Below are 25132 nucleotides of genomic sequence, written 5' to 3'. Positions count from 1 at the left end.
AGTGGCGCCAAAACAACTACTAAAATGGATGTTAACATGAATTATTTTGAACTCTCTCTCTCTCTCTCCCCTCAAGATGTCTCTCCGTCCTCTAAGCCATCCAAACCGGTCCTCCTGTCCAGCACATCGTCTTCCTCTCGTCGGAGTTCAGGTCGTAACCATGGCGTCCACGAGCTGTCGGCATGCGAGCAGCTGACGGTAGAACTGGTCCGACAGCCGGACAGCTGGCCCTTCATTAAGCTGGTGTCAAAAACACAGGTACACATGAAGGATGTACATGTATACCAGGGGTCTTCAACGTGTTTCAGGCCAAGGACCCCTTAGCTGAGAGAGAGAGATGAAGCAGGGACCCCCACTACATATTGGATTCATGTTAAAAGTGTGTTTTCAGACATTTAACCACTTAAACCCTCGATACTTGATAAATTGACCTTTGGCTCGGTACTTGGTCTGCTCTTTTTTCCCCTGTACACCAAACCAATTCGCCGAAAATAGCAGCGTTGTGAGCTTGTAGATCTAATATTTTCGGCTAACTATCCACTCCGAATAGGGATCCGAGGGTTCAAGTGGTTCATGTAAAAATTAAAAAATTAAGTCCCTATCACAGACCGATTCGGCGGCCCCCCTTCAGTATCTCTGAGGACCCCCCTAGGGGTCCCGGACCCCCTGCTGAAGACCCCTGATGTATACCATTTGAACTACTAAAAACCCCACTACTACTACTTTGTTGACCGGAATCCCCCAGGGATCTGTACTACGCCCCCTTACCCTTCTCCCTCTAAATCAGGGGTGTCAAACTCATTTTGGTGTCCGGGCAAGATTGGTCAAATGGTGACTTGAGGTGGGCAGGAACCAGTTGCGGATGCACATGCGCGCTCACACGCATTCAGTTATACAGCATTGTTTTTCAATCTGTTGTCTTGTCTCAGAAAACAAACAATGCAATTTGTAACAACAATAATAATAATAATAAGGGTAATAATAATAATAATAATAATTACCCTTATTATTATTATTATTATTATTATTATTATTATTATTATTATAAACCATTTTAAGTAGAATAATTAAATTTGAAGTTAAACAATACCTGGTAATGTGTGTGGGTGGTTAAATAATTACATTTATAGAACAGTGGTGTAAAGTAACTAATTACATTTACTCAAGTACTGTACCTAAGTACAGATTTGATGTAGTTTTACTTTACTAGAGTATTTCCAATTTCCAGAACTTTCTACTCCACTACATCTCAGTCACTGCTATCTACAGTATATCACTTTAAAAAATGTTTTATGAAGATTAGCTACTTTAATTATTTACATTTACAAAAATAGCAGATCTACAAGCTCATAGTGCCGCACTATGAGCTTGTATATCTGCTATTTTTGAATAGCCAAATAAATCTTAAAATGACACAGATGCTTTCCCAGATTGAATTTAAATACGCTCTGAGTTCAATTAATACTGATGAGGATTTCACTGGGCAAGCTCCTGAGAAATAAAAGAAGCAGCTTTGATACATTTAAACTACCTAGGCTATTACCATTATTATATTTTCAAAAATATCAAATTTACATGGTGTAGCCATCATGAAAATTCATCTAAATCACTTGCTGCTCCCAGACACCTGACATCTCTTTGCTTGAACAAACTCAGTTTTCATAACACTGCACTATGTGTGTGTGTGTGTGTGTGTGTGTGTGTGTGTGTGTGTGTGTGTGTGTGTGTGTGTGTGTGTGTGTGTGTGTGTGTGTGTGTGTGTGTGTGTGTGTGTGTGTGTGTGTGTGTGTGTGTGTGTGTGTGTGAGAGAGAGAGAGAGAATACATGTCCGTGCTGTGCTGACTCCTGTGTGAGGATCAAAGAGTAGCCTATAGTCATTACTACTCGACTAGTAGTTGAACAAACTCTTAACGAGCCAATCAGCCACAACATTCCACAGCTGGGGAGACAATGGCAGGGCCATCAGAGGTACTCAGCCAAGTAGCAGCGTGTGGGGGAGAGCTGCTTGGCCGCGCACAGCAAGTGAGTGCAAAATGCGACTCTGTCTGTTAGATGTAGTATCAATTTACTGTTTTTAAAAGTATTTTCTGGGCCGCCACGGACCTTTCCGTGGGCCGCAAAACGCCCGCGGGCCGCGAGTTTGACACCGCTGCTCTAAATGAAATCTCTTTGCTGAAAATAGACAATCTACAAGCTCTAAAACGTATCGCGTTGTGAGCTTAAAATGAAACAAATGCAGAGAATTAGAGATGTTTCTCAGATATCTGAGTTCCCTGTCCAAAAACACTCCTGCATTTCTGGATGTTGACTTTACATTTTAAGCTAAAATATAAAGATTTTGATAAATTAATGACAGGAGAAGTAGCCAGATAATGTTACTTTTTATGAATTATTTAGCGAGTAAATAATTTTGAGCCAGTAAACATTTTATTTGATCTAAGCAGGTCATTGAGAGACATGGATAGTAGATGGATAGATAAATGTATGTGTCTTTGCTTTGTGTCTTGTGTTCAGGTTCCTGACTACTATGACATCATTAAGACACCCATTGCTTTGAGCACCATCAGAGAGAGACTCAACAACTGTGAATATAAAACCTCAGGTAACAACTATACGCATAACTACTACAACACCAACTGCACATAAAACCTCAGGTAACAACTATATGCATAACAACTACAACACCAACTAAACATAAAGCCTCAGGTAGAACTATACAAAGCATTGAATAAAATATCTCAGGTAAAACGAAGGAAACTACAACCTCAACACTTGTAGTAGTGTTTCTGTAATGTGAACACAAATGAAAATGTTAAATGTTTTATTCACACAGTTCACATACTTATTCAATCGAGGGCAGGCTTTTTGAACTAGGGACCCCCACAACCTGACAAGCACTTGTAATTGTAGTAGTTGAGGCACGACATTTAGTTTGATTCTGTTCCAGAGATAAACATTGCAAAAATAGCCGCTCTACAAGCTTGTAGATCATCTATAGTTTTGTCTGTCTTATATTATTTTACAATCTGGCCCATGTTTGACCAATTCTTATGGTATAGTTTGCTGATTACTTTTGATGCAGTAATGGTATTTTTCTTTTCTTAATTTAAGGTCTTAAACGTCCTTAAATTGTCACTTCACTGTCATCTGGGGATCCCCCCCCCCAAAAAGAAATCATCACCCCCACAGGTTGAGAACCACTAACCCACCTGACTGACCACTTCTCTCTCTGTCTCTCTCTCTCTCTCTAGCGGAGTACATAGAGGACATGGGTCTCATGTTTTCAAACTGTTTCCAGTACAATCCTCGTCACACCAACGAGGCCAAGGCTGGCCAGCGGCTCCAGTCTTTCTTCCAGTCTGAGCTCACCAAGCTGGGTCTCTCCCAGGATAACACCCCCCCTCCCAAGCGCTCCAGAACGTAAACCTAACGCTTCCCCCCTGCCCGGTCCTGGGTCCCCCTCCTAGCAGTGGTCACCAACCCTGGTCTTCAACCAAAAAAAAAAGAAACACTGGTTCTCAACATCATATCCAGGGACCACCAAAGAGGTCCAAATGGACCCTTAACGGGTCTGTAACTCTTGAGTTAAATTAACTGAGGATATTGCAGTGTAGATTGATCAAACTGGTGGTCCTTGAATTCAAAGGTTTGAGAATAACTGCTCTAAAACCCTCTTACAGTAAGTAAGTAGCTCTTCAAGATGGAACACGGTGATCTAGCTAAATGAATGGTCTACTGGCACCATCTTGGATCCAAATATTGCTCTAGTAAATTCTACTTTGTCTAAACATGAAAAATCATGTTCTCACCTTGGATCTTGTTGAATTATCAATGGCTGTCCACGATAAAGCAACATAAAACATGAAAACTATAAACCGCATCATTCTGCAATAATAATAAAGTTACTGGCATTTCTCAGGACCTCTAGTACTGCTGGTTTTCTATCCTTCCAGGACCGCTAGTACTGTTGTTATTTTTTTTTTACCTACCAGGACCTCTAGTACTGCTGGTTTTATATCCTACCAGGACTTCTTGTACTGCTGGTTCTGATATGATATAAAAGCAGCAGTTTAAGGGGTCCCAAAAGACCAGGCTTGGTGACCACTGCCATAACACTTTTGGTCAGTAGATCTTGACAACCTTGTTTAGAGAAGAATGTGTTCCTGCTAGTGTTTGGGCTTCTTCTGATGTTTATGTTTTTTTGGTTGGTCAACCATATTTCCCTCTGAGCTCTGACTGTGTCATCATTATAGTAAACTAGGTTCTTACGCTAGAATAGGACATCTGTAGACTCACAACCAAATGACTGATAATGCAGGCAAACTACCAGCGAACTTGAAGAATAGTTTGTTACCTGTCAATGCTGCAGATAGATCTAAACGCTACAGATAAGACTCCAGCCCTACAGACGGATCTAAAAGCTACAGATAGACCCCAACCCTACAGATTGACCTAAATGCTACAGATGGACCCTGTTTGATGTCACGGTGACCGATGTTTGCCTGTCATTCTTAGTTGTTTAATCACTGCTGTCTGTAAACCTCATACCTGTGACTTCTGTCTTTGCAAATCTTTGATTTAATAACTTTCATAATATGTTCATTTTAAAGGGTGCTGTTCACCTGCAGAAATCTCAACAACTTTTGATAGCATCTGTTTAGAAAGTGGTACTCAGTTCATTGGTCAGTTTACTTCCCCTGATATTGACTGATGAAGTTCAGACTTGTTTTAGGCAGCTAACCGTCTCCTCAACCTAGCTCATTCTGGAGTTAATGTTCTCATGATAACATGGGTCTAGTATGTAAGACAGTGCACACTGACCAGGTCAAAGTCATATAAAGTTATTAGCTAGGCTGATATTAATATAGTAATAACTATGTCGATATTAAGGTAGCTAGGTTGAGTCAGTAACTTAAACATGAACATCTTACAATCACATTTCTCAAATTAATTAATATACAAATAGCGTGTGAGTTGAAGTATGGACGCATGTCCTCTTTCTACAGTGTCCTGGGTTTGTTTGTGAGAGGGTTTTTAAGGTGATTCTGTTTGAACCACAGCAGGGCGCGTACAGCTAGAATCGGCGTCATCCAAACGGCAAATAATAAATGTTTTTTGTTCCCTTCCTAATACACAGAACAGATCTGAAACTATCTGGATATTTTGAAACATTCCTGAGATGACAAAAATGGCTGTCGAATCATTCCATTATTACCACTCAGAAACTAATGACCACTGTAACTTTTGCACTGAAACATTTAATCCAAACAGGCCGCTGCGTTTCGCTCAGGGAGCTAAAATTGTAATTTGATTTTTTTTAAGTGATCGCGGTGCATTTTCTGACTACTACTATTCAAAGTACTACTGTTAGAAACAGTTGTTCCAGCCTTGAGGTTTCAGTTATGTTCCGTTTGCTGTGTTAGGTTTTATTGTGTTTAACGTTTGTTTATGGTGCCCTGATAATTCTGTGTATATTCATATTTTCATGTGCTCCGTTTCAGCACTAATGGCGTCTTCCTCTCTACGCTGAAATCAAACGGCAGAATTCTTTAGTTTCTGAGGGCTGTGAGCTCTGTACTTGGACACAAACACCAAACATAATATACACAACAAATATACAACACTTAAATACATGACACACAAATAGACAACCCACACATTCACAACACACATACGGTATATAAACAACACATACACATTTTTCTTTCCAGTGCAACACTACACTGGAAACCCACGTTTCTTATTCATTTCTCATTTGTCTTTTGGTTATTTATTTAGATTGAAATGTACTTCCTTTTATTTATGAGTTTTTTTGTTTTATAGTTTGAGAACATGTTTGTTTTGTATATTAGAGCTGAATTTCTCCTCAGACTCCTCCTCTGCTCCGTAGCCTGTTTGATAATGTGTAAAGATTTTAATATGTAAAAATAAATTGACTTTTTGTAATTTTTCTCATTTTAGTGTTGCTTTACTTATGTAGCGTGTAGCGTGTGTGTGTGTGTGTGTGTGTGTATATATATATATATATATATATATTCTTGATTCTTTTGAATTGACACTGGCTCTCTATTTCAGTTAGATACCAGTGACAACATTTGATTGGATTTGTGTTAAGTTAAAGGATCTACACCATGAATTAAAAAAAATATATATATGTTTATGTCCTTCAAACGTTTTTCAAAAGGTTTGAGCCTAAATCAAGCCTCAGATATACTCATTCCAACTAACTTCTCTCTGACTTATAAAGCACTTTCACCTGCAATGCCACATTGTCCTGATTTGCACGTGGCGCTATTGAGCCAGTTTGTATGAATATCCCCTGGTTCTGAGTGGGAAAAGTAGTTTAGTTGGAACTGAAAAACGGGAAGGATTGTACCGCTAGTGACGTCACTTTCGGGGCTAAATCAGTTTGGCCTGTTTTAAGACCAATTTACATAAAAACCCCAGATATGCTGTGAAAGCCTGAGTGCTCAAACTGGGGTATTTTTTGGGGGATAGAAGAGAGGTAGGGGAGTAAAAACACAAAAAAGAAGGAAAAGTTCAAATTCATGGTGTAGTCCCTTTAATTATTAAATCATTTTCATGTCAAGGACCCCCCAAATTATATGTATTTGGCCGCCAACCCCCCCTCTCAAAATATTCTGTTCCAGGGACCCCCAGAAGCAAAGATTTTAGTTCCAACGTTGGCTTTAAAATAATATAGATTATATATTCAAAGATTTGCACAAATAAAATGAAAAATGGCAGATCTACAAGCTTGTAATTTGAATAGTTACATATAATAAATATATATAATCTGTTATATTGGTCTGGATACGAATAAATGAGCGGAAAATGTGTTGGGGAATAGGTTGATGCTTTTATTTGGGGTGAAAATGAAGGGGGAAAAAAACACATTCCCTTATTGCCTCTTAATAAATTGTGTTCTGTGTTGACCTACAGCTATATACAGGCCTACTCATGACATGATGACACAATCAAACAGCAGTTTGATTTTAGCAATGAATGTGAATTAACAGTATACTTTGTCATACAACGCTGTGGCAACAAAAATAGTGAAAATAAAGCTCAAGCTTTTTTTTTTCAAGTTGGCTACCTATTAATGAATGAATTATTGATTATTGTATTGATTGATTGATTGGATACTTTACTAGTCAGAACTGTAAACAGCACGGGTTACAGTCCGACATTAAGGCTAAAAGGATAACACAAAAAAGTCCTGGGGACTTAATTGTTTCCATTGTCATGCTATGTATTCAAATTCATCAACACAACATTAAAAAAAATAACACAATAATACATGTATTTTTTACAATGTATTTTTTGTAACGATTAAATAATGTAATCGATTAGCTCGATCAACTGCAACTAAGATGATCTGTCAGCCCGGCCATCCTGTCCTCCGTCCGTCCTCACTCTCTGCCCCGCCCGCCCGGACTGTCCCATCCTGACCATTCTCTCTCTCTCTCTCTCTCTCTCTCTCTCTCTCTCTCTCTCTCTCTCTCCAACTCCCCCCCCCCACCCTCTCTCTCTCCCTCTCTGCCCACATTCCCTGGTACCTCTTCTTTTACCCCTCCAAACAGCCCCTTTACAACGGCCATTAACACCGCATAAACGACCCGGGCAACATGGTAAGAGCGTTCACTCGCCTCGAGGATCCGCTTGACGTCATTCCCGACACGTTAGCATAACTTTTCACTAACTTTTATAGTGAGTAGTGGAGAGAGACAGACAGACAGACAGACAGACAGGGGGCCGGTGCGGTGCGGGTCTCTCCTCCTGTACCAGTACCGTACCGTTATGTGGCTAACATGATGCTAGGCTAGCAGCTAGCCTAGCATCGTGTTAGCCACATAACGGTACGGTAGCAGCTAGCCTAGCATCGTGTTAGCCTCATAACGGTACGCTAGCCGTTAGCTGCTTTAGCACAGCGAGCTAACACGATGCTAGGCTAGCAGCTAGCCTAGCATCATGTTAGCCACATAACGGTACGGTAGCCGCTTTAGGACCGTCCGCTAGCTAACATGCTGCTAGGCTAGCTGGTTAAACATGATGCTAGGCTAGCTGCTTTTAGCACAGCGAGCTAACGTGACACGCTACACTCACTACTAAGGCTAGCTGCTTTTAGCATAGAGAGTAGTGATTTATTTGTATATCTGCCAGCTTGTGTTGTGTGTTGTTATTTTTTATATGTTTTGTTACGTGAGTGTGTTTGCGTGTCTTGTCTTGTGGTTTGACTGGAGCTTTAGTGACGTTGTTGCCGTTAAGTTCCTCCTAGCAATGAATTGAGTTGAGTTATTTAGACATTATGTCACACAGACAGACAGGCCTGCTGCTGCCTGTCGCCTCAGGGCGGCCATCTTAAAGACCCCATGCACGCACGCACACACTCACTCGCTGCACACGCACGCGGGCGCACACATACACACTACAGATAGTTTACTTAATATACTGATACTGATGTGCCTCTGCATATGTATGCTGTAATTATGTTTATAATACCTCTACATCAAATATAATGTAAACTTACTTTATAGTACTGATGTGCCTCTACATCAAATATAATGTAAACTTACTTTATACTGATGTGCCTCTATGTTAAATATAATGTAAACTTACTTTATACTGATGTGCCTCTACATTAAATATAATGTAAACTTACTTTATACTGATGTGCTTCTACATTAAATATAATGTAAACTTACTTTATACTGATGTGCCTCTACGTTAAATATAATGTACACTTACTTTATACTGATGTGCCTCTACGTTAAATATAATGTAAAATTACTTTATGTGCCTCTACATTTAATATAATGTAAACTTACTTTATACTGATGTGCCTCTACGTTAAATATAATGTACACTTACTTTATACTGATGTGCCTCTACGTTAAATATAATGTAAACTTACTTTATGTGGCTCTACATTAAATATAATGTAAACATGCTTAATACTGATGTGCCTCTACGTTAAATATAATGTAAACTTGCTTAATACTGATGTGCCTCTACGTTAAATATAATGTAAACTTACTTTGTACTGATGTGGCTCTACATTGAATATAATGTAAACTTACTTTATACTATTGCTGATGTGCCTCTAATAGTACATTTAATGTATAGCTACTTTACTTACTTACTTACCTCTGTTGTAAAATAGGGATGAGAATTGGTTTGATTTGATTAAATATTAACTTACTTTTATCAGAAAAATACAATAAACTACTGTTTTTCTTTAACTAAACTAAACACTTAACCACTGGAACCCTAGCGTTCCTGTTCTGGGGGGCGAACATTTGGCCAAAATAGCCGATCTACAAGCTCACAATGCGTTGTGGGCTTTATACATATTTCTTGTGTAGAGGGGGTAAAAGGAAAGGGGCCTAGTATAGACCCCTGGGGGACTCCTGTAAAAGAAGTATAGGTTTTAAGTGGTTAAATAAATAAAATACATCTATGTTTTTATTCTCTTTAATTAAACTATTAATAAATCTATGGAACTGTTATGTATATTCATCGGGCCGTTGTTGGAAATATAATGTGTTCTCCTGTATATAAAGATAAGTAAATGAATCGCAAACGCCAGTGGTTCTCAAAGTTACCTTTTTTTGTGTGAAGGACCCCCAAATTGATATGTATTTGGCCGCGTACCCCCATCTGAAAACGTTTTGTGGCAGGGACCCCCAGAAGAGAAGATTTGTGTTAAAAAAACATCATTCAACATTAAAAACGAAATGTTCAAAAATAGCAATGTACAAGTGCTATGAGCTTTTATATCTGCTATTTTTTAAATACCCAACATATAAAACATGGGTAAAGTGGTTAAAATAATTGTGATCCCTGGGGATCCCCGTTCCAATTTTGAAAACCACTGGCATACGCAACCATTAGGAAAAGCAACAAACCTACCAAAATTCTGACGCTTCTACCATGGTGTCACGTGACTAGCTTGGTGACACTTTGATGAGTCATTTGATCTTTTGATGAGTCATGTCACCCCACTGTGCTAGCTGCAGCGGCAGCCTCAGTCTGACTGTCATCATCTAAAGCGGGACAATATTCACCAAAAAATATTTTAGGGGTGTATCACTAAATATAAAGTAAATGATGTTTATTTTAGCAGAAAGGTATATTAGTGTAATTCTATCGTATTGCATCGATAACTAAATGATAAAGAGTACCCTCCCCCCCATGATCATGTCCTTTTTATAATCGATTATTACATTAGTTCCTTTAGCTACTACTTCCTTCAGCTACACACTTACTCACTCACTCTGGATGATGTGTCTAATAAATGCGTAGAATGTAACCTTGCAATCAGTCATTGCTCTCAGTGGATGAGTCCAGTGTGGTCTGCTCTATTTCGGGTCCAATATGGTTTACTACAGGGCCGATATCGTTGCTGTCGGACAGAAACTTCCTATCTCCATATTCTAACTTTTTGTATTTGAATTTGAATCCTGAAAAGTAACTGTTTTTTAAGTAATATGTTTTGGACATAATGAGGTTTCCACCCGACACAGACGATATGGTCTATTCTAGGACTGGGACAGTATGGACACCATCAAGTATTACAATATTGTTTTTGACTGAATACCTGATATTGATTCTGTGACAATAATCCTACTATAATTCTAGTAAGCTGACGGTGGGTGGGTGGGTGGATGGGGTCTTGGGTCTCCGATCAAACTGCGCATGCGTCGTTGCCAGGTTTCGCGAGAGAAACAAGCAGCGAGGTCTATGAAAACGAGGCCAAACCAAACGAACCCTATACCACCAACATTGGCCCTAAAGCGCTTACAATCGGCGGACATGGCAACACCGACGCCGACGCTACACCATAGACCCCGCCCACTCTCTACTGTGGTGTGGAAAAAAGTCAACACTCCAGATTTTTTCCCCCACACACGATGCACATTAGCTCCATAAAGAATGGTTCTATGTCGTTCTCTTCCAGGATCGGGCGAACGTCCGCCAAGGCTCCGCTGTTTACCCTTTTGTATACATCGTATCCCAAAACTAATGGTAGATTCTAAACCGCACGGATGTTTAAGGTTTGGTCGGCTGCATAATATTTTAGGTCGCCAGCGAAACTACCCGTTTAAATCGCTTATTTAGTCAGCCTGTGGCCATGTTTCCCATTGGAGCCAAACCGGGAGACACCGGCTACACGAGGCGCGCGGATACGTGCATCCCCCATACACAGACTTTTAAAATAGGACTGGATCTAAAAGTGAGCGTGTGTGCGTCAAAAACTCTGCTGTGTTTCGTGTGTGTGTGTGTGTGTGTGTGTGTGTGTGTTTGCGACGACGGGGGGGACGGGGGGGGAGTAGCATCGTGCCTCCGTGGTGTGTGTGTGTGGCTGGGGGCTGGGGGGGGGAGATGATCGCCCGTGTGTGTTCGCGACAGGCCACGGGCCGCATGGATGGTGTGTGTGTGTGTGTGTGTGTGTGTGTGTGTGTGTGTGTGTGTGTGTGTGTGTGTGTGTGTGTGTGTGTGTGTGTGTGTGTGTGTGTGTGTGTGTGTGTGTGTGTGTGTGTGTGTGTGTGTGTGTGTGTGTGTGTACGGCATTCTCCGTGCTGTGTGTGTGGGTGGGGGGGAGATGAATCTGATCGCACCACAATTGCAACTTGGGTCCGCGGCCGTGTATGCGTGGACACGCACGTGCGCATGCACGTTAGGGAGCCACGTGTCACAATGTACTTTATTTGTACTTTATACACACACACGCGACGCCCGTGTGTGTGTTCGCGACGGGAGGATGTACCGTGGTGTGTGTGTGTGTCTGTGTTTGTGCGCGCTCCCGACGGGGAACGGCTCCGCCTGTTATATGCGCGGGTGTTTGTGTTCTGTGCCTCCACGACGGGATGTGCGTGTGTGTGTACACACGAATACACCATTGGTTCTCAAAGTGGGGTCCAGAGTTCCAGGGGGTCCCCAGCTAAATGATAGATTAGGCACCAAATGGACCGACCCTTATGGGTCTGTCACTCTGAGAGTGTACAAATGGAACCAAATGGACTCTAAGGGGTCCATTTGGTTCCATTTGTACACTCTCAGAGTTAAATAAACATAGACTTTACTATATATAGTCCATGGGCCCAGGTCAGAATTTTCACTAATCAGGGACACTCAAGGTGGCAAATTCTAGTTTGGTATTTTGAAAAGGTCTATATCCCTAGATAATATTTCAACATGATAACCCTTCCCAAGTAGTAGCTTAGTCCTAGTTATCAGCCTTCAATGACACCAACCATAGATCCAAAGAATGAAAAAATCGCCTAACCTTTTTTGAATAGAACATGTCATACAGAGGGAAAAAAACATTATTCAATCTCTTACATTCACTTATTTAACCACATGAACCCTAGCATGCCTATTCTGGGGCAAACATTCAGCAAATGGCATGTCTACAAGCTCACAACACTTCACGTTGTGATACGATGTGAACAGCATTTTCACTAATCGGGGTCACTCAAGTGCAACATTTTGCAAAATCTAGTTTTGTATTTTGAATAGGTCTATATCCCTAGATGATATTTGATCATGATAGCCTTTCCCAAGTGGTAGCTTAGTCACAGTTATCAGTCTTCAAAGACACCAACCATATACTCAAATAATGAAGAAAGCGTGCCACTTTTTTTTAACAGAACATGTGATACAGAGAGGGGGGGGGGGGGGAGAATAATTTTCTCTCTTTCATTCACTTTAATAATAATAAAATAATAATAATAATAATAGTAGCTTGAATGTATATGGCACCTTTCAAAAACAATGAACAACCAACAGCCAAACTAACAAAACAACAAACAACTATATGCCATAAGCCTGAGAGAATAGGTGTCTTTTCAAGACACACAGCCTTAAGAGTCCAGTGTTGCATGAGCATGGAGCAGGAGCATGACCAATCCCTATTGGGAGAGAGTTCCACAGGGTGGGGGCTGCCACACTGAAGGCTCTGTCCCCGACAGAGCCTTCAGAACAAGGTTCAGAACATGGTTCACTTGTTTGCCTTAGGGACAGAGAGGAGGTCCAAGTCTGTGGACCACAGGGTCCGTGACAGAGTCGGTTTATGGAGTAGGCTTGAGAGGTACTTTAATCAATGATCATCATCACCATCATCATCATCATAACTGTCATACCAATATCAATTCTTCATCGTCATCATTATCATCATCATAATCAATCAGTTCCACTTCATATTCCTCCTCTTCCTTCTGATTGCTGCAGGTTTGTAGCTTGCACATTTCTGTGCACTTTAATTTGTTGGCAAGGCAGGAACAGTCTGGAAGCTTGCAGGTCCGTACACACTTGCAGGCCATAGGTTCCAGGACAGCCATTGGTGCTGAGGCTGACAGGCTGGTGGTAAATGCTAAATGGTGCATTTATATAGCGTTTTTATCCAAAGCGCTTTACATAGATTGTACATTACATTCACCCACCGATGGCGGAGGAAACCATGCAAGGCACCAAACTGCTCAGAGAAATTAGGGGTTCAATGTCTTGCTCAAGGACACTTCGACACTAACTCTGGGGGAGCCCGGGATCGAACTAGGAACCTTGCGGTTTCCAGTTCACTCTACCCGGCCACTCTACCCCTGAGCCACTGCCACCCCATGGTGGTGCATGTGGAGTGGGCTGTTCATGTGAAACAGTGCAAGAGAGTTGTCATAGTCTCCAATGACACACACACCTTCACATTACTGCTATACTACACCCCATATACTTACTTCCAAGCACTGAGGATGAAGGAGATCTGGCAGCAGTATGGCACTGGTGAGAAGCGGCGCATTCTCCCACTGCATCAAGCAGTCTCTCATCTTGGAGCACCACTAGCCAAGACAGTGATCAAGGCACACATCCTGACTGGAGATGACTGCATGAGTAAGGTGGGGACCAAACATGCAGGTATGGCTTTTGACCCAGTGCAATATCTGACAATCTTTGGAGAGGCAGACACCTTGACCGAACAAGACACAGCGTTGACAGAGAAGTACTTGGTGCGTGTCTGGGCAGGGTCCAGTTCAAGTACAACATTTGATTACCTCAGGGTAGAAAACTATACCTGTGCCAGTGCTGGAATGGATGCTCTCCCTCCCACAAGTAGTGTGATCAGAGGTAGCCTGGACCAGACGAATCTGCGAGTGCAAAAAAAAATTGCACTCTGGGATTTGGGTCTGGCACCGCTCCATAGAGAATCCATTTCCTGTCCCAGAAGACGTGGGGCACCAATCAGGGCCCAGTATTCGAATATGGGCGACTGTAATTGGTAGTTGGTTGTAGGTCTAACCAATTGCGTCGAGGGACATTGTTTTGATCCCGCCCCTTGGGAAACAAAACGTCCTCATGGAAACACCAGACTCATATCCACACAGTGATATAGTCTAGCTACGCCAGGCTAGATCAGAGGCCACATCCAAGGTGTCTTTCTGGCGCATAGGGCTTGCGACCTGTTGCGACAGCCAAGGAACCTCAGGCAAGACTAGCACCAATGGAACATGGATGGGAGGAGCACTTTGGTACACTCCTGCCATCTAAGTGTCTGAAGGCCTTACCACCAAGTCTGCTCACAGCATGCAAGTATACAGGCAAGTGTGACACTCGCCGATGTGGGTGCCGTGCTGCTGGAGTTCCATGCATCATATTCTGCCATGGAAACATTTAAAATCCATCCTGTAAAAGTCCATCACACTAACCAGCATGCACACATATAGTGCACTTTGAGAGGAATTGTTATTTGATTTTGAGTTACGATTTTATTTGTATGTCTTTTGTTAGAAATAAAACAAATCATTATTGGAAAAAAAATATGATGAAAGTTATTGAGTAATTGAGTTATTGAAAAATTGCATTGACTTACATATTTCAATGACAAGATGCTCCTTAATGGTCAAAACAATATCAGAAAGGAATTATAAATGCCAGAATTAGTTTAATTAGTCTTATTACACCTGTTTTTAGTCCTAACAATGGCCAAGTTATGGCCAAGGTCTTCGAAATAGCAAGATGACCTTGACCATGACCTTTCAAGGTCAACATCACCCAAAGTGGTCATAACAGAAATGAATTCCCCACCCCACAATTAGTCAACATGGAGGTATTGCATGTGTATATACACTCAGAAACAAAAAAAGTTGGATTTTCATCATCTGTAGGCGATGGCGGCCATTTTTGATTTGGCCATTGCGCCATTCGTGGCACTATGGCGGATGAGAACCTCTGTGATTTTTCATGTCTAGGTACCCATTGACTCAGTTCAAGTGAGAAATTCTCCTAACACCAAATTGCGAACGGTTCTATTGGCCAGGTACAGAACTACTGTGCAGATAATGTGGGGAGATAATGGCAAAAACATGAATGTCCTAAAAAAGTATTAAAGCTACTCATTTGAAAAGGTTATCATGTTTCAAAGTACTTACATGGACCCTACAAACAAAATGGTGCCAAAGAGATTTTGCCACCTTACGTGTCCCTGACTTCTCGTCTGGCCCATGGACTAATAAATTGGGGTCCAAGACATAGAAATGCCATTACAGCCCTAATGCATGTCAAACTGGGGGTCCTTGAAATTAAAATGGTTAAGATTCACTGCTAGAACCGTAAAAACAGACGTCTCTTATGGGGGTCCCTGGCATATCTATCAAATGGGGGTCCGCGGGCTAACAAGTGTCAATTTGGGGGTCCTTGACATAAAAACGTTGGAGAACCACTGCAGTACACACTCACTTTCGATCCCTGATAAACTGTCTGTTCTCGGCCATTCTCCGTGCTTATATATATATATATATATATATATATATATATATATATATATACATACATACATACATACATACATACATACATACATACATACATACATACATACATACATACATACATACATACATACACGCCCGTGGGGAGGGGTGACGCAGCGCGACCCACGGGGGGGAGGAGGACGGGAAGCCACGACGGGGAGGAGGGGGGGAAGCCATGACGGGGAGGGGGGAGCCACGACGGGACGCGCGCGGGGGAGAAACCGCGCGACAGGACGTGCATTAACCCCAACTTTGCAACTACTTTCACCTGCGCCTTTCACCGGGTATGGTCTAGTAATAATAATTTTGATTGATTGAATAATAATTTGCCAATCATTTGACGACCAGCGGACTGGTCGGCAGCGGTTCCGGTAGGAGACACAAAGGAGGCTCTTTGTGTCTCATACCGGAACCGCTCCCGGTCATCAAATTATTGGCTTATAAATGCAACAAAAACAAAAAAATATCCATGGATTCAAGGCTCCATGGGGTGAACTATCCCTTTAATGGATGCTGTGTCAGGGTATTCCACATTTTGGTGGCAGAGCTATTGCATCAAGATGCCACACGTTCTGAGCTTGTAGATCTGTCATTTCATACTCATTCCATGCAGTTTAACATTTAACATTTTGACAAGGCTAGCTGGTATGATCATGGTTCCTCTCAGACCATCTCATTTGAAGAGAGCTCAATCTCTGGTAATGGAGTGGACCTTTGCCAACAGTAGCCGTGGCATCATGTTGATACCAGCTAGCAGCCATGGCAGGGTGGTAACATGAAATATAGAGGAAAGTGGAAACACACACACCTTTATTGGTGAGATGCTGGTTGGAACCGCAGCAACAGGTAGACAGACCAGTGTCAAGGAACCCCTCAAGTGGTTCCTTGAGGGGGTTCCAAATGGTCCCTTACAGGTCTGTAAGGGACCTCAAAAGTGGGACAAAATGGTACCAAATGGAGTTTGTTGGGGTCCTTGAAATAGAATAGTTTGAACCACTTATTTAGAAGGCTTTTGTAGAAGAGGCCTCTGGTCTTAATGGGTGGTAAGTGGTAAATAAATGTGTGAGAACGTAAGGTCATTATGATGAAGCGCTGATGCTAATGCTAAGGTTCATTTGGTTTCAGGCATCAGGCGTGACTGTTAACGACGAAGTCATCAGGGTGTTCAACGACATGAAGGTCAGAAAGTCGTCCACCAGCGACGAGGTGAAGAAGAGGAAGAAGGGCGTGTTGTTCTGCCTGTCAGAAGACAAGAAGAAGATCATCGTCGAGGAGGGAAAACAGATTCTCGTCGGAGACATCGGAGAGACCGTCGAAGACCCTTACGCCTGCTTCGTTAAGCTCCTCCCCCTTAATGACTGTCGCTATGCCCTGTACGATGCCACATACGAAACCAAAGAGTCCAAGAAAGAAGACCTGATATTTATATTCTGGTAAAATACATAAATGTGCATATATGTATGTGTGTGTGTATGCGTGTGCACCTGTCAGTAAGGAGGGTTGGGCGGGAGGAGTAGGACGGAGGCTCTACGTTCTCCCGGCGGGGGCTCCTCGCTGACAGGTGAGTCAGTAGGATACCACAGCAGTGACAGAAATGTGTGTGGGGAGGGATGAATTGGCATAACGGCTAAATTGGGGAGAAAAGTGGCTACTGGTTAGGTTTAGCGGTCATTCAAGGCTACTGGTTAGGGATATTTTCTACTCTATTTTTTATTCAGCTCTGCTCTTTTCCATTCCATGCCATTGCGCCTTGAGTAACATTGTTCTTTGTGTGATATTACTGTACTTACTGTGTTTGTATTGTTTTTTTCCCACCAGGGCACCAGAGGGCGCGCCTCTGAAAAGTAAAATGATCTATGCTAGCTCTAAAGATGCCATAAAAAAGAAGTTCACAGGTGAGTTGAGCCCTACTATTGCGTTTCGATCTATTTTTCTCCTCGTGGGAGAATTTGAGTTTGTTTTTTGCGCCTGTCTCTGTTTTTGTGTGTCAGTGTGTTTGTGCGGGACAAAATACTGTCAGGTGCGCAGTCTCTCTTGTGTTTGCCTCTATTTCTCTCTCTCTCGGTGTGTGTCCGGTGCGCGCCACACACATGTGTACACACATCTCAGGTGTGCAGGCCGAGGGTATGTGTTGACACGTATGTTGGTGTTAATCAGATGTGAGCTTTAACCATTTAAAGGAGCACTTCATCCATTTTCGACCGTATCGTCATAATTGTTCCTCACTAAAATGCTCATTATAAGATGGCACCATTTCTGTCTACTCACTCTGCGTGTCAATGGTGGGCTGTTGACAGTTCAGAAGGAACCTGCCTACCAATGACATCTTCGATGGTGCCAAGCTAATAGAAACTACAGCCTTTCTCTTCCTGGAAACTTAGCATGCTGAAATAAAAGCCATATTCTTCTTGGATCAATGTAAAATACAATAAAATCGATGCCCATCGATGACATCACTGGTAGACATGTTTGTTGACCAGGGTCCCCCAGGCAGTGTTGCCATGTCCACTTATTATAAGCAACTTTGGGCTTGTTTTTCTGTAAAGTCTCTTGTAAATATTGGTAGTTGCGGCCGCGGGTTGCGGTTTTTGGGTCTTGTTTTGAATATGTTGTGCCAGGGGTACATATATTTTCCAAATATTGTTGTTTCTCTCGCAAGATCTGGCAACATTTTCCCCAGGGCTCTATCCTTTGCCCACTGCTTTTTATTTCCACACACACCAAATCTCTCCGTGTTTGATTGATTGATGAATGAATACTTTACTAACAGTTTGCAAAAAGTGCAGCGGTACAGTTATACAACAATGCTAAAAGGATAACACAAAAATGGGCGCTGGCCTAGCGGTCCAGTCTCATACCACATAGGCTGGTAATCCAGTCTGACAGCGTGTCGTGGGTTCGACCCCCCTGCGTGTCACCCCCCCATCACTCTCCCCATTTCCCGTCATCCTACTTTCCTCTCAAATAAAGGCAGAAAAGGTCAAAAAAATATTATTAAAAAAAGAGACATAAAGGCATACAATACTATACAAGAAATCATCAATACTAGGAGCAGTAAAAGTATATTTAGAGGAAAACAGTGGGAGATCATTTCTTTTGGCAAGCTAGACCAGTGGTTCTCCAACTTTTTCATGTCAAGGACCCCCAAATTGACACTTATTAGCCCGCGGACCCCCATTTAAAAAGATATGGCAGAAACCCCCATAAGAGAAGATTTTTACGGCTCTAGCAGTGATTCTCAACCATTTTAATTTCAAGGACCCCCAGTCTGACATGCATTAGGCTACGGGCCCCCATTTAATGGCATTTTTATCTCTGGGACCGCAATTTATGTGATGATTTTGTAAAATCAATGTTACTTTAACTCTGAGTGTACAAATGGAACCAAATGGACCCGTTAGGACATTATAAGCAACTTTGGGCTTGATAAATTAGGGTCCATTTGGTTCCATTTGTACACTCTCAGAGTTACCGACCCATAAGGGTCCATTTTTTACTGACTATCCATCATTTAGCTCGGGACCCCCTGAAACTCCCTCAAGGACCCCTGGGGGTCCCCGGACCCCACTTTGAGAACCAATGAGCTAGAAGACTTGTCTAGGTCCAGTTGGTGCTCTTTCATGGCGGTTTTGAAGGAGGGGAGGGAGTCACACTTTTTGATGGCTGGTAGGGCATTTGGGTGGCATAATAGTAGAATGAATTCTTCCCCATGTTTGTGTTTGCCCCGGAATAGGGACACTAGGGTTCATGTGCTTAACTGAACGGCATCTCCCGTGCCTGTGCACGTGTGCACATGCACGACATAGCTGCGTGGTCCCTCTGTGTGTCACTCTGTCTGTGTGAGGTGCACGTGCGTGTACGCAGCGCTGCTGTGGGGGGCAAACCGTCTAAACGTCACAAATGAGGCCAACACTACAGTGTTGTTGAAACTCAGATTAGATTTGCATATTGTATTTTGTATTTGCTTCGTGATGTCTTTTTCTGTTTCATGCTTCGAACTTCTGAACTTTGTACTGTCTTTTTTCATTCATTTTGAAAACTAACTCTAAAAAAAAAAGAACTTTAAAAAAAAGGATATGCTGAAAAATATATGTTTTTACGTGCAGGTATAAAGTTGTGGTGGTGGAATGACAGGAGTGTTGTAATTGGCTATTTCTAAATCTCATGCGCCTGACCGACAGCTGGTGCCCGACTGGCTAATTGCACTGCGTAGCCTTGCAGTGCACTTGTCCCATATCCTGGAGGGATGGGTGAATCTGAGATTATGAAATCAATCAACAGAAGTAACAGAGCTGCATAGAGTGCACGAGAAATAATTACGTTGATCGGATTAGCTGCGGACGGTCAGACTAGAATCCTCCCCAATGCCTTTGGCCTGACAGAGATAATAAAGCGCTTGGCTTAAAATGTACGAATTGCTCAGGGGGAAAAGCTAATTGTGTGAAACTGTGAATTTATCACAACCTGGTGTAAAAACTCACCCATAACCGCAACATCAAGTGATCTAAAACATTTTGTAAAAGCTCCAACAGTTAAGCTCCCCTATTGGGAGAAAATAATGAAAGTAAAGGTAAAACTAAATAAATAAATGGGTGTGTGTGTTTGTGTGTGTCTGTGTGTGTCTTGCAGGTATTAAACACGAGTGGCAGGTGAACGGTCTGGACGACATCCAGGACAGAGCCACGCTGGCGGACAAACTGGGAGGGAACGTGATTGTTTCGCTGGAAGGAAAGCCGGTGTAAATGGGACATGAACCAGCCTACGTGCCATCTGGACCCCTAACAGCCTGAATTACACTTGTACCCCCCCCCCCCCCCCCCACCAAAAGAAATAGCCGATCTGCAAGCTGGCAACGCGTTGCGCCGATGCGACGCGTTGCCAGCTTGCAGATCAGCTATTTTCACCGCGCGACACCAAGTATGAATTAGGCTTTTAACGCAACACCGACCCCCCACTACCAGTCAGCCAAGCCTCCCCAGTGCTGACGTATTCATCAGCTCTGTGTCTTCAGCTTCCCGAGGCTTCATCATTACTATTGTTATTATTATTACCATCATTATTATTATTATTTGTCTGGTTTTTCTTTTGTTTTGTTTTTATTTTTGTTTAATTAAAAGCTACTGACCGGGGGGGATGTGCGCCTGCCTTGCGGTTCAGCCAGTTAGTAGTATACACAAACCATATTGGCTGGTTTATATTTGCCTGTGCATCGTGTCGCGCAACTAAAATATGGGGATTTACAAGCTCATTGTGGTCTTGTCGATCGCCTGTTTTATTTTGTCACATGACACAAGTAAATATGAATGAGGCTTTATGCTCCTAGTGGGCGCGAGGACCCGGGTTCGAATCCAACTCCCGTTCTTCTCTCGGATGTCTCTCCTCTCCTCTCCCCTCTCTCTCTCTCTGTCTCTCTCTCTCTCTCTCTCAATGCGCTTGGTTTCCTGTCCACACTGATCTATCTGAACATAACGCATAAAATGCCAAAAATAAATATTTGAACATAAAATATTTTATAACGCTATCTAAAAGTAAGTATCTATGTCCGTTGTGTCCCTCTCCCAGCAGAGAGAGGTATTTGCAAGGATGTCCGAACTGCAATATCTAGTGTCCAATCCGGCGCACCGTCCGCTTCAAATAACTTTTAGGTGTCCTTCCCGACACTAGGGTCGAAATGTCTCAATGGACGGGTAGGTTAAAATAAGGTTTTATTCATTAAAACAAGTCCCGGATTGTAGCTTTCAGAAGAGGAGTGTTCCTTTCCTCGGTGAATCTCCACAGCGCCTCTGTTCGGTGACAAAACGACAGCAAAGGATTTTGCTCTCAAAGAGTTTTTTTTTTCCTTTTTTTCTTTTCCTTTCTTTTTTTTCATATTATTTTATTTATTTGAAACATTGTTCTGTTGTCATTCAGTGTTACGAGAACAAACACATGCTTATTATTATTATTAGACTATGCATTATGACGAGGATGAGGAGGTTTTGTTTCTACGTTACGTGGAGGAAAAAAAGCGCGAGACAAGTTGTAACTACATTTGTTTATGTATTTAAAGTCTGCGATGTTTGGTTTACGCCTTACTTTCATTTTGAATGTAAAAGTCACAACAAGACCTCTTGATTTATTCTTGAACAATATTGAAGACCTATCGGTAAATGAATGAATGAATGGCAACACTATAATAGTACAGTACCAGTATAGTATGCAGTACAGTGCTAGTAGAGTACACTATAACAGTACAGTACACTAGTACGTTGCTAGTACGGTATGCAGTACACTATAACAGGACACAGACTCTGGAGCCTTACATTACACAGAGAGATGTTTGTCGTTGAGATCGCTGAAAAACGCCACTTTGCAATAAAAAAAAGAAACGTGTGGCAAGCCTGAGACGCTGTCTGTTGCCTCGTCTGTTTGTCTGTCTGTCTGTCTGTCTGGTCCGGTGCAAAGTCATGGTCAGAGAGCTGACCACATGCATATACTCCTACTTTTTCCCCTCTACACTAAATGTCTTTGCCGAACATAGCCAATCTATCTGTTATGTTTGCTGAATGTTCATCCCAGAATAGGGACACTAGTGGTTAATATAACTATTAGTTCAGATATACCAATGTTACATAGTAATAAACAATGTAATGTTTGACTTATGTAGCAATAATACTTTTAGGGAAGCAGTCGATAGACTTGTTTTTATCTGTTTCACTACTCAGACTTGTTTGTCTGTGCAGGGCAGACAATACTGTCTATACTCCACTCCTGTATAAGTGTCAAACTGTCTTCTAGAACAATGGTTGTAGAACATTTATTTTCATGCCAAGGACCCCCAAATTGATACGTATTTGACCCGTGGACCCCCATCTGAAAATATGTTGTGCTAGTGATCACCCAGAAGATGAGGCTATTTTTGAATAACTGAAGTATAAAATAGGGTTCAAGTGGTTAAACTGACTCTGATGCTGCAGTATATTAACTCATTTTGCTGGGGACCCCCTGGAACCCCCCTCCGAGGACCGCTGGGGATCCCGAGACACCAATATGAGAACTACTGTTCTAAGACAGAAATGATCATCATCGACCACTTTCAAACTGGCATCCCTATTTTGGGCATGATGTCATTATGTTTTCGAAACTGTTAAAAAATACATCTACAAGCTCAACGGCTGTTTTAGCTATTTGCTGTATGACAAAGTATATAGGGTTATGGCTGGATGCGGATGGACTGCACGTACAGGCATATGTGTCGCTATTACATTGCCAGGATACATGATCTTTTTAAGTAGTAACTGGAAGTAGCTGGCTAACTTTCTAATCCTGCTTTGTGACATGCAATGTTGACCATCTCACTCCTACAAACTATGCTACAGTACCAACTCCCCAAGTTGACCTATATCCTACATCCTTTAACTCATGTCATCTATGCCTACATCACTGAATTACGTTGTTCTGATAACACTCCTGTGCTCTAGTTATTTCAGGAATAGTTATAGAATGTGCATCTTTGTTTTTGACAGATTCAAGTGGATCAGATACCCAAATTAAACTGAATGAAACACGTTTAATACAGTGTACAGTTTAGACCTGCCCTATGCGTAAAAGTGACTTTAGGTTATCACTTATATTGTGATTTGGTAGTAAACCAAAACTGCCTTGACTTTGAGAAGGGGAGCATTGCCTTGTGGGGCCTCCCCCTCCCCCCAAGTCAATGGCAGGGGAAACACCCGGCTTAAGTGGTTAATAAGAACCAGCTAACATAATTTCTGCATGTTTATGATGTACAAGGTACACAGTCAACACAACTACGCCACTGTATTAAGTTGTTTTATGTTTGTCTCAGAACAAAGGTCGCAGACAGGCTGGAAAATTCCCAGAAGCCACCTGGTGAATGCGGGTAAAATCTGCTGTGCTGTACATGCTACATACAGTACACTGGTATCTGTCTAAGAGATTTTAAACTACTGTTAGTATACCATATCGTTTCTGTCGGCCAGAAACCTCTTATCTCCATTTCAATTATTTTACGTAAATGAATGCCCTACTTCGTCATTCTACCATGTCACACAAAAGTAGAAAATAGATCTACAAGTTCAAAACACATCGCTATGTGATGCGTTTTGAGCTTGTAATTTATATCAGCTATTTTTGAAAAAATAACAGTTTTGGACATATGAGGTTTCCCCCGACAGCAACGATATGTACTACCGTTCTGTATTTCATATGTGAAAAGTATGAATTATGAGTAGTATATCTTACTGTTACTGTTAGCAAACCATGGCCTCTAGTTCATTGGCAGTAATATGGCACATTCATTCAGTTGAATAAGTACCCAGCACAGGGTTTCTTTAAACACTTTCCATCTCTGGGTTTCAGTTAAGGTTCTCAGAACCTAATTTGGGCCCTGCTCTGAAGGCGGTACTAACCCTGACTTGTACTTTAGGACTTGCACTAGAACTTGTACTAGCTCACAGCCTGTGTCACGATGCGAACCGCACACACACACACACACACACACACACACACACACACACACACACACACACACACACACACACACACATTTAAAAACATTTTCCCATGGACCATATGTAATAATGCCATGGACCACTAGTTGAGAAAGTGGATTACAACTGTCCAGTTGAGCCCATGCAGTGTGTGTGTGTGTGTGTGTGTGTGTGTGTGTGTGTGTGTGTGTGTGTGTGTGTGTGTGTGTGTGTGTGTGTGTGTGTGCGTGCGTGCGTGCGTGCGTGCGTGCGTGCGTGCGTGCGTGCGTGCGTGCGTGCGTGCGTGCGTGCGTGCGTGCGTGCGTGGGCTGCAGGCCAGGCGGACATGCAGTGAGCTTCTCTCCCTGTGGAGAATTTGATCTGCAGGCAGCAGCCCAGCAGTCCTTTGCTGCTATTTATGGCCAACACATATTTCTGTGTCTTGTCATCGTTGTCTACAAATGGCAAAACTGGACAGAGAGAGAGAGAGAGAGAGAGAGACAGAGAGACAGAGAGAGACAGAGAGAGAGAGAGAGAGAGCGGACTGAAGATACTTTGAATTAAAAGATATACATGCGTCCTGGTTTGAGATTACATGTTTGTAAACTACGGAACATAAAGAAAATCAGACCATTTGAATATGTGCTGAACTAAACCAGCATCGTTTGTTTCAATCTGTTGCAGTGTTTTGTTTAGTTTAGTTTTTTGTTTTTTTCGATGACATGTATATGAGAAGTTGTTTAGACCTAACAGCATGCGGTTATGCCACAGATAGTCTGGTTTTGAAGGAATTATGTATTCACATATTCAGTGCTACATCTTTTTTAGCCTTGGATGAAGAAGACTATCATATATGTA

General features: G+C 42.1%; 2 protein-coding genes across 5 annotated transcripts in view; both read left to right on the top strand.

Annotated features, from left to right (window-relative positions):
• Window positions 1–5918, top strand: part of baz1a (bromodomain adjacent to zinc finger domain, 1A) — a 35908-nt gene extending 29990 nt beyond the window's left edge. For both annotated transcript variants that reach the window (XM_084045085.1, XM_084045084.1), the window contains exons 29-31: window positions 77–258; window positions 2515–2602; window positions 3252–5918. In XM_084045085.1, coding sequence (XP_083901211.1) covers window positions 77–258; window positions 2515–2602; window positions 3252–3424 — 443 coding nt within the window. In that variant the 3' untranslated portion in view covers window positions 3425–5918. The remainder of the gene's footprint in view (window positions 1–76; window positions 259–2514; window positions 2603–3251) is intronic.
• Window positions 5919–7492: 1574 nt separating this feature from the next.
• Window positions 7493–22187, top strand: cfl2 (cofilin 2 (muscle)). Of its 3 annotated transcripts, none has more exons than XM_084044879.1 (4): window positions 7493–7631; window positions 16929–17236; window positions 17622–17698; window positions 20433–22187. In XM_084044879.1, exons 1-4 carry the CDS (start codon window positions 7629–7631, stop codon window positions 20543–20545), a joined length of 501 nt encoding a protein of 166 aa, XP_083901005.1. In that variant the 5' UTR covers window positions 7493–7628; the 3' UTR covers window positions 20546–22187. The 3 variants fall into 3 exon arrangements, with proteins under 3 accessions (XP_083901005.1, XP_083901006.1, XP_083901007.1); XM_084044880.1 differs by having other exon boundaries at window positions 7576–7710; XM_084044881.1 differs by having other exon boundaries at window positions 7594–7681.
• Window positions 22188–25132: the final 2945 nt, after the last annotated feature.

The sequence above is a fragment of the Gymnoscopelus microlampas genome (assembly GCF_963454915.1).
Source record: "Gymnoscopelus microlampas genome assembly, chromosome: 20".
NCBI lineage: Eukaryota > Metazoa > Chordata > Actinopteri > Myctophiformes > Myctophidae > Gymnoscopelus > Gymnoscopelus microlampas.
This window is presented reverse-complemented; position numbering and strand designations above follow the sequence as displayed.

What these genes read in the sequence shown, in the direction of transcription:
- cfl2 (XM_084044879.1), top strand. An exon ending in GACCTGATATTTATATTCTG is followed by an intron (nt 17,237 to 17,621) that starts GTAAAATACATA and finishes TTTTCCCACCAG; the next exon opens with GGCACCAGAGGGCGCGCCTC. An exon ending in CATAAAAAAGAAGTTCACAG is followed by an intron (nt 17,699 to 20,432) that starts GTGAGTTGAGCC and finishes TGTGTCTTGCAG; the next exon opens with GTATTAAACACGAGTGGCAG.